General features: G+C 39.4%; 1 protein-coding gene across 2 annotated transcripts in view; it reads right to left on the reverse strand.

Moving 5' to 3' along the window:
• The window catches only part of LPXN (leupaxin), a 41298-nt gene that overhangs the window by 26225 nt on the left and 4801 nt on the right, over positions 1–10272 (reverse strand). For both annotated transcript variants that reach the window (XM_047876763.1, XM_047876762.1), the window contains exons 2-3: positions 6030–6187; positions 146–192 (exon numbers count right to left, since the gene is read on the reverse strand). In XM_047876763.1, the coding sequence (XP_047732719.1) occupies positions 146–192; positions 6030–6187 (205 nt within the window). The remainder of the gene's footprint in view (positions 1–145; positions 193–6029; positions 6188–10272) is intronic.

Raw genomic sequence — 10272 nt, forward strand, 5'->3', positions numbered from 1 at the left:
CTGCTGAAACACTATGGAAAGGGGAGGAGGGAAGTCGCCAGAGTTCTAATAATGAACGCATTCCAAGCAACTTGTTGTCCAGACCCAGATTGATAACAATCATCTAATATCTTTAATATTTTAAAGTACTGAATAAGAAACATACCTGTAGATATTGGGCTCCTGGATATGGGTTGTATACACGAGCTGTACCTAAGACATATAAGTGACAGAGAAGAAAGAGCAAACAATGAGTTTCTGCTGGGAGAATGTTGTCACTCATCTGTGCCCAGAATTAGAGGATGTTAGCTTCTAAATAGGACTGATAACTAGCATATCTCTGAGATTTTCTTTCCCAAGGCAGAGCAAAACCAGCCATCCCACAACAGAAGGCCAAATTCGAAGCAGCCAGCATGTGAACAAGTAACAGCGTCCCCCGCCCTGCCCTAAAAAGCACTGAAATAGAGAAGTTGATAGTACTCAGATAGGAACCATAAAACCGACGAAAAGAATCAGAGCAATTCCTTTACCTAGACAGGATGTTGTCTAGGGGAGACTATATCATGGCTAACTCTGACATACAAAAAAAATAAAATATGTGTGTCTCTAAATGGTAGTTGACCAGCAACTCGTTTATTTATTGAACAAATATTTATTGGGTGCCTGTCATGTGCCAGGGCCAAGGATGCAGCAATGAAAACAGAAAATGAAATGAACAAACAAAAATTGTCTCCTCTGCCTCTGACATTATGGTGGTGAGAGCAGATAATGAACAAATTAATAAGAAAATAGAATAAATTCAGTAACGTGTAAAACTAATCAGGGGGGAGGGCATGAGAAATGGGAGAAAGATGGCAATGGAAAATGTATCTGTCGATCAGGGAAGGACTCACTGAGAGAGCGCCACTTGAGGAGGACTCACAGAAGGTGAGATAAGTAAGGAGATTGGGGGGGACCCTGGAGCATCCATGTAACAGAAAGACGTCCAGGGCAGCACAGTGAACTGGCAAGACAGGGACAGGGAGTAAAAGGGGCCAGATCAAGCAAGTAGGGTGACCATATAATGGTTCAAACTGGGATGTTCTTAAAAGCGAAAGAGGGGTAGGTACCAAAAATAATTAATACTATATAACTTTAAAAATATGTATTTCTTGACCAAAAATTGGGTTTTATTATATTGATGGACCTACAAAATAATTCTTTTTTATTAATGTTTATTCTCTCGAGAGAGAGACAGAGATGGAGTGTGAGTGGGGGAGGGGCAGAGAGAGAGGGAGACGTAGAATCTGAAGCAGGCTCCAGGCTCCGAGCTGTCATCTCAGAGCCCGACTCAGGGCTTGAACTCACGAACTGTGAGGTCATGACCCGAGCCAAAGTCCGACGCTTAACCGACTGAGCCACCCAGGCGCCCCTACAAAATAATTCTCTTGAAAACTTATTTTCGAAATAAAATTGTCTAGGGGTGCGTGGGTGGCTCAGTCAGTTAAGTGTCCAACTTTTGATTTTGGCTCAGCTCCTGATCTCATGGTTCGTGAGTTCAAGCCCTGCGTCAGGCTCTGCGCTCACAACAAGGAACCTGCTCGGTATTCTCTCTCTCCTTTGTCTCTGCCTCTCTCTCAAAATAAATAAACTTAAAAAAATAAAATTCTCTAGAATGTTTTTAGATGACATAGCTATAAACATTAATTTTTTTATGTTTATTTATTTTGAGAGAGAGCACAAATGGGGGAGGGGCAGAGAGAGAAGAAGAGAGAGAATCCCAAGCAGGATCAGCCCTGTCAGCACAGAGCCTGATGTGGGGCTCAACCTCACACACCGTGAGATCATGACTTGAGCTGAAATCAAGAGTCAGTCACTCAACTGACTGAGCCACCCAGGCATCTCTAAACGTTAAGTTAAAAAAAAAAAAAAAGCTTGTATATTGATTATTTGAACATTTTTAAACAGCACAGTAAATAATTTTTCTTGATATAGATTCATATACCTTAATTGTTTACCTAACCATTGTTGTCTCTAACACTGTGATGTGGAAATTTTTCTGAAAGATGTCTTTTTAAAAAATATGATCTTATTAGGGCACCCAGGTGACTCAATTAAGTGTCCAACTTTTGATTTTGGTTCAGGAGGTCATGATCTCAAGGTTTGTGAGTTCAAGCCCCGCATTGGGCTCTGTGCTGACAGCATGGAGCCTGCTTCAGATTCTCTCTCCCTCTCTCTCTGCTCCTCCTCTGCTCTCTCTCTCTCAAAATAAACTAATAAAAAAATTTTTAATAAAATATGATCTTATTATTTTCATATCTTTTAGTATTGCAAACTAGTTAAGGAGCTGCATTTTATATATATGCATTTTATGTATAATATATAAATATATTTTGAAGTTATTGATACTTTTAACTGATGCTTCTCTGTAGACCATAATATTGAGAATTAATTGAGAAAATATTCCCACTCTGGATGTTGATGAGCCTATAAGTTCAGGGCAAATTCTGCTAAATTGAGGATATTCTCAAATGTTTCTCATATTAAAATGTATAAATATTGGGGCGCCTGGGTGGCGCAGTCGGTTAAGCGTCCGACTTCAGCCAGGTCACGATCTCGCGGTCCGTGAGTTCGAGCCCCGCGTCGGGCTCTGGGCTGATGGCTCAGAGCCTGGAGCCTGTTTCCGATTCTGTGTCTCCCTCTCTCTCTGCCCCTCCCCCGTTCATGCTCTGTCTCTCTCTGTCTCAAAAATAAATAAACGTTGAAAAAAAATTAAAAAAAAAAAAAAAGTATAAATATTTCTGCCCCAGTATTTTCACAGATGCTGTATTTCTGCCTCCATCCAGAGCACCTTTCTTCGATAATATTTTTACAAGACAGGGCTCCTAAGTCGTCTCTGTGATTCTTTTCAACATTTTGCCAAATGTAGATACTGCAAATCATAGGCCTTCACAATTTCATCCCATTCTGGTGGAGAATATAAATTTATCCAATTAAAATTAGAAACTCCATCAAAGACAAGATTTTTTCCAAAGCACAATTTTCAAATTAGGTAATTAAACCATTTGAGCTCTCATCTGTTAAGTTGTTCAATTCCTCCCCAGCTTTTGTAGAGAGAAATTTGAGCTCCTTCCTTTTTGCAAGCTTTGTTTTACATAATTGCAACTTGCTGAAAGCTTCAAAAGCTGAATTTTCATGCTACATTCACTGAATAATTCGATTAAATATTTCTGACTGATTTTCCACATAATGCAACCTATATTTAAGTTGCTTTACAAAATGTTATTTTCAGAGGCTCAGGCATTTCTAAAATCCGATTGATGACAGGCAATACAGAGAGAAAATGCCTGCAGCCATGCTGAAATATTGTTTCCATATTCAACATCAGCTTCTGTCACAGAAGTTTTGTAGATGAGTTAGATACATATATACTCTGATGGTGGAAATATAGATCTGTAAATTTTGACATTTGCAGTTTCTATTTTGATTGGTAGAATCCTGGAGCTTGGATGCAGTCAGGAATTTTGTGCACATCACAACCAATTCAAGCACATTTCTGCTGCATAGGTTTTTTAATATGGAACTTTTTTTTTAACGGCAATTCTGTTCTCCATCAAAATTTGTATTCATATGATCACACACGCACAATAACCCACTTTGTCTTCAATGTTGAACTTCCCAACTAAATTTACAATGGCATTAACAATGTCAGATGTTCTGCTTTTGAGGAAAGAATGACTTTCCAAATACTGAATTTTGATCCTTTCAATTAGAGGGGAAAAAAATCAAACCATTTTGGAATTAACAAATTTTCTAACTGAGGTCTCTGGTGGCACGGATATAAAATTGACATTATTTGACGGTTTGCAAAGGGAGTCAACTCAATTGTCACATTTACTTCAGTTAGAAGCACAAGAAACCTTGAAGCTGATACCAAACAAAACCAGTTTAGAAGCGACACTTGATGCAGATGTAAAGGTGTGCTTCACTGTGACATGTTAGACACGCCTCCTGCAGCTGCACATGCTAAACCATCAGGCACGTTCTTTTTACATGAGCAACTTATGAAGTAGATGCTGATGTTTCGTCCCTATGGCTGTGTCTTCCTGTCTTCTAAGGGGCACTAACATCTCTACTTGCCACCGGGGGTGGACAGGAAATGTTGGCATATATTTTGTGCAAATTACACATTCATCATCAATTCCTTGAGAAAATTAAACATGTAATTCTGGGTTTGGTTTTGTCGTGAGCCAAATGCTGCTAAAAGCATCTGCTGCAAAAATAAAAGCATTGCCAAATAATAAAACAAATAGCTATAGCTGTACATACACAATTAAGGACAAAGCTGCTTTAATGAGAACATTTAGAATACAGTACACTCAGCGGTAAGAATGCTTGGCCTCTATTTCCTGCACGTAATTTGTATGATATTAAGCCACAGTTTCCCATATTTTTTCTGACCCTGAGGAGGGTCCATGATTCTCATGAGCATGAGTGGTGCTATACAGAGTGACCGGCTGGGGAAAAAGCTTCCAAAGTTCCCCCGCCATCACCTGCAACCAGAGGTGTTAGCTGTCCCTGATGGTGCCTAAGCTTTTAGCTTTAACAGCCCACACCCTGCATGTTATCCCTGAAAAGGACCTTGCCAGTTAGGATGTGTCTGAACAGGATCAGGGAAAGAGAGATGAGTTGTCATTAGCCATCTTTAGGATTCAGCCATAATACAGTTCGAATTCTGTTCACTGGATGTATTTCACATGCTACTAGATGAGGCGTTAGAAGAAGCCAGAAGAACCAAATGGAGGTCTATGAACCCACGCTGGTTTAGTGTAAATACTAATAAGAAAACACTAATAAGAAAACTTCCTAAAATATGTAAGACTTAGGGTAAATGCCAAAGCCAATAATAGGATGTCAAGAAAACAAGCATAAACTCAGGGCTCGTCCAAGTGAACCGAGCGTATAGTCACCCCACTAAGGTCAGCGTAAAGATGGTGGCTTTTGCTTCAAATGGAGATAGAAATTCACTGTGGGGTTCCGAGTAAAGGAATGACATCATCTGATTTAAGTTTTACGGAATCACTCTGGCTGCTACTCTGAAAATAAAATGCTGGGGGCAAGGGTAGCAGACCAGTTAGGAGCCTATGGCTATGATTTTGCATTGAGGAAAAGAGACAGTAGCTCCCTAGGAGAGAAATAAATGTTCATCCTTAAAACTGTATGTATATAGGTGGAGGGAGGAACCATTAAAGGGGGAAGGAACCACAGGCTCAGATTTCATGTCTGTGCAACCTGTGATTTCATACCAAGTGTACAAGGACGAATCAGAATATCATAGTTCAAAACACCACATGTGAAAACTACTTAATTCCTCTTCTACACTAATTCTATTCTCATCAAGCAACCTCCTAAGTACAACATAGATTCATGTAGACTTACATATAGGAAGGAAATATATATATACATATATATGTATATAGCAAATACTAGTATCTATTATTCTATTTGATGGTTAGACTATCTCTAACCAGACAATGATAAATTGGATTTCTGGATTTTTAAAAAAATACCATCTGAGTTTAATTTGTTTCTGTTGGTCCCCTAGAGTGTCATCATCTCTAGGTATACTAATAATTGAATTTCCTAATAGATTTAATAGAAAATAAGACATGGAAAATTGTGGCCCTAGAAGGTCACCCTGAAAAGACTTGTCTGAGCTCCCACCTGGCCTTGCCCAGGTAATCCCTGGTCTTCTGGAGTGTTAATTCCAGACATACTGCAACATGCATCTCTGATGCCCAGACAGCAATATCAGAATTTTCCAAGTAAACTAGGGAAGACTCTGTTACCATGCCCTCACTAGAAAAAAATTTAATTCTCAAAGATTTATTCTTCCATGATGATTTTCTCAATTCTCCTCCTTTCCAAAAACTACCACCTTTAAGTTATCATTGAGGGATTTTTCTTGGATATATGATTCTCCTCTCACATCACTCTATGTAAGATAAAATTAATTTTCAGAAATGCACTCAAACACTTATATTCAAGGTACTCCAATAAATGAAAGTTACCAGCAAGGGACTTGTATCATCCTGAACAGAAGGGACACCTGAAGTCTCAGCAAGGTCAGTCTCCTTTCTGGAATGCTGATCCAGGGAAAGAGGAGCTGGGCTGGAGGATTCATCACTGTCCTGGAGAGTGGAGCGTTCCAGTTCCTCCAATAAGGCATCTATATTATAAGATACAAGAGAAGCATAATACAGAATATGGAAGTCTTCTGGGATAATTTTCCTCCTTAATTATCCCCACTGTGCCTCCATTCATCTTCTCCTTTTGGGTTAGGGCTATTTCCAAATATCTTCTCTTATTCCATATTTTACTTCAAGACTGTGGTCTATTCTACCAGAAGATGTTTAATGCCTCCACATACTGTGACCTATTTCCTATGGTTGCGTTCAATTTCACAGCATCACTCAAGAATTTGACTTCTTATAATGCAGCGTATTAATACTTATCATTCATTTTGGGTGGATTGCCTACAAAGATCCCCAATAAGAAAAAAGTAAATCCCTATATATTTTTCCTATCAGAAAAATAGAAGTAATTATATTACATTTTTTCTAAATATACCAAGACAGTGGGGCACCTGGGTGATGCAGTTAGTTAAGCGTCCAACTCTTAGTCTTGGCTCAGGTCATGATCTCACAGTTGGTGAGTTCGAGCCCCACGTAGGGCTCTGTGCTGATGGCGTGGAGCCTGCTTGGGATTCTGTCTCTCCTTCTCTCTGCTCCTCCCCCATTTATGCTCTCTCTCTCTCTCTCTCTCAAAAAATAAATAAACTTAAAAAAAATAAGTATACCAAGACAGTAACACTTATTCTTAACTCTGATTATTTTTTTTTCTTACATACCAAGCACATGATAAAACTGTCAAAACCAAGTAGAAGTATTCTGTCTTTTAGACTAGGGGGGAAAAAAGGGATCATGGAGAAAACAGCTATTGCAAAATCAAGCGAGATGTTGCAATCCAAATACTTGAGACTTGTTTCCCTTGTAGTTTTCTTCAGAAAAACCAATGCACTTTACAAGTAGCACACTACCACTTTTCTGTTATGATGAAATTAATAATAATTAATAAAAATCAACACATTACAGGCACTATGCTCAGGAACTTATATATTTCATTTAGTCATCCTAATGCTTTAAGGCAGGTGATATTATCATCCTTACTTTGTAAATCAGCTACTACTGATGCAGCCTTGTCTGACTGATCCTGGACTATCTGATCCCAGACCCTGCATTAACTTCAAGTCAAAAATTCCAGTCCCCATCCTCACGTGGATTCTTGGGGCCATCTTGGCATGACTTCTCTGAAGTCACTTCCTCATCCCCATAATCAAGTCATTTTATTACAGGTTTTCTCAAATTGTGGGTTGAGGTCCATTAGTGGATCTGTGGTGGCTTTCTTACCACAGGTCATGTTTTCTTTAAGTCACCAAAACAGTGGATTATATTATTTCTAAGGATCTGCCTAGGTCTGAAGTCCTCAGATGAGGAAAATGAACTTTACACAGGTCATTAAAAAAACAGATTTTCATTTATTTTAGATATCAGGGGGGATGGGTATTTATTAACAGCATAAGAAAAGACTTAGTCATTTCTGCCCAAAAGTCCATCAACTGATGAACAGATAAAGAAGATGTGGTGTATGTATATACAATGCAATATTATTCACCCATAAAAAAAGAATGAAATCTTGCCATTTTCAAAGATGTGGATGGAGTTAGAGAGTATCACGCTAAGTGAAATAAGTCAGAGAAAGACAAATACCATATGATTTCACTCATATGTGGAATTTAAGAAACAAAATAGATGATCGTGGCGGGGGTGGGGGAGGGGAGGGAAAGAGAGAGGAAAACCAAGAACCAGACTCTTAACTATACACAACAAACTGATGGTTATCAGAGAGGAGGTGGGTGGGGGTATGAGTGAAATAGGTGAAGAGGAGTAAGGAGCGCACTTGTTGTGATGAGCCCCAGGTGATATATGTAAGTGTCGAATCACTATATGGGACACCTGAAACTAATATTACACTGCATATTAACTAGCTGGAATTTTTTAAAAAATCTAGTAATTTCTTGCAAGTGAAATTTTCTACAGATCTTTCTTAGCCACCCATCTCATAAAAATATTGAAGTTTATGCATCATTTTAGAGATGAGCAAGCTGAGCTAAACTCTTCAAGGCAAACTACCCTTCAAAAACTAACGGCAGTGGAAAAAAAGAGATGAAGGGGAAACTGAGATTAAAAGAGATTTAAGAAACACAACTAATTTCAATGTGTGAACTTCAATAAAAAGAAAACAAGGAGGAATATTGAACACTGAATATTCAATACTTTAAATAAGCACTGTTAACTTATATTAGGTGTAAAAAGACATTTGATAATATTAAGTAATGTCTGTTAACATTTTACGTGTTTCATGATATTAAAGAACGATTATGAATTTTGTTCGTGATAATGCTATTATGGTTATTTGTATATGTATATATTTATTTTAGAGATTAATACTGAATTATTTACTAATGACATGAATGTAATATCCGATTATCACTTTAACATAATCCAAGAGTGGGGCGCCTGGGTGGCTCAGTCGGACAAGTGTTGGACTTTGGCTCAGGTCATGATCTCACCGTTCACGTCGGGCACATGGGGCTTTGAGCTCACAGCTGACAGCAAGGATCCTGCTTCAGATTCTCTGCCTCCCTTTCCCTCTGCCCCTCCCCACCACGTGCATGCTTTCTCTCTCTCTCTCTCTCTCTCTCTCTCTCAAAAATAAATAAACATTAGGGGCACCTGGGTAGCTCAGTTGGTTGGGCATCTGACTTCAGCTCAGGTCATGATCTCACAGCTTGTGAGTTCAAGCCCTGCATCGGGCTCTGTGCTGACAGCCCAGAGCCTGGAGCCTACTTCAGATTCTGTGTCTCCCTCTCTCTCTGCCCCTCCGCCACTCACACTCTGTCTCTCTCTCTCTCTCCTTCAAAAATAAACATTAAAAAAATAAAATAAAATAAAATAAAATAATCCAGGAGTGAAAGGAATGGATGGGTGTATTAATGAAATAAGATTGGCCAAGAGCTCATGATTGTTTACGCTGGTTGATAGGTATACTAGATTTCATTAAACTATTTTCTTTACTTGCGTATATTTTAAAATTGCTGATAATAAAAGATTTTTTTAAATGAACAAAAAAGAAAAGGAAAACTAAAGTAGAAAGAGAAAGCAAAACTTTTTTCTAATAACCTTACTAGCCAGAATGAATGCCAAACTGAGTTCCAAAGTTTTATTCAGTGCCCCTCCATTAAGACGTAGCCCCCCCCCCTTTTCTTTTCTATTTTCTAAGCTTCACTCCAACCAGAAGTCATACATCTCCTTGGATTCAAAATAAAAGAGCATTTACAATAAAGATTAGGGGAGAGAGGAGACCCTCCATGAGGCACACACAACATCTCTAGGAGTAGGTTACACACCAAAGTTAGTGAAACTCTCCCGCTGGGTCATGAGTTAACAGGCCTCCCTCTTCCCTTTTCCTATGAATGCACATACACCAACACCCGAGATTATCTTGCTTTCTGCCAGATTCCGTAATTTGAGGATGACTAACTTCAGTATGACAAATGCAGGGTTACAAGGGGTGGGGGGTGGTAGTACGCTGAAAACTCCACAGTCCTTCTCTGTGGTGCTTCATCTGTGGAAATCCAATCATGTCAACATTAACATGAAAGGAGTAAGGTGAGGTCTCTTGGGGGATCTCACTGGATTGTAAAGCTTTCATTCAGAGCCAGAGGCTGCTCCTGTTTCCCCATTAGCCGGCCTCCCTGAGTAATGAAGCTTCAGGTAAAAGCTGGTGGCTGCAAACTACCGACCTTGGAGGAGATACTGCAAAAAGAAAATATCTGCCTGCCTTTGCTGACCTGTCACCTGTTAGGAGGTTTGGTACTTTCCCCCTTTCTCCATTTCTGGACCAGGTTTCTCTACCACTTCATCCTGCTCAACTAGGGCAAAACTGTACAAATCTAATTTGTAATTTTTTAAGTATCTGGGTTGTTCTACTGGCTGGAACACACTTCTAAAACAGGAGAGGGATGCCTGGGTGGCTCAGTTGTTTGAGTGTCTGATTCTTGATTTTGGCTCAGGTCATGATCTTACAGTTGGTTGAGTTTGAGCCCTGCATCAGGCTCTGTGCCGACAGCGTGGAGTCTGCTTGGGATTCTCTCTCCCTCACTCTCTGCCCTTCCCTGGCTCGTTCTCTCTC

Source organism: Prionailurus viverrinus, chromosome D1, assembly GCF_022837055.1.
Source record: "Prionailurus viverrinus isolate Anna chromosome D1, UM_Priviv_1.0, whole genome shotgun sequence".
In the NCBI taxonomy this organism is placed as follows: Eukaryota; Metazoa; Chordata; class Mammalia; order Carnivora; family Felidae; genus Prionailurus; species Prionailurus viverrinus.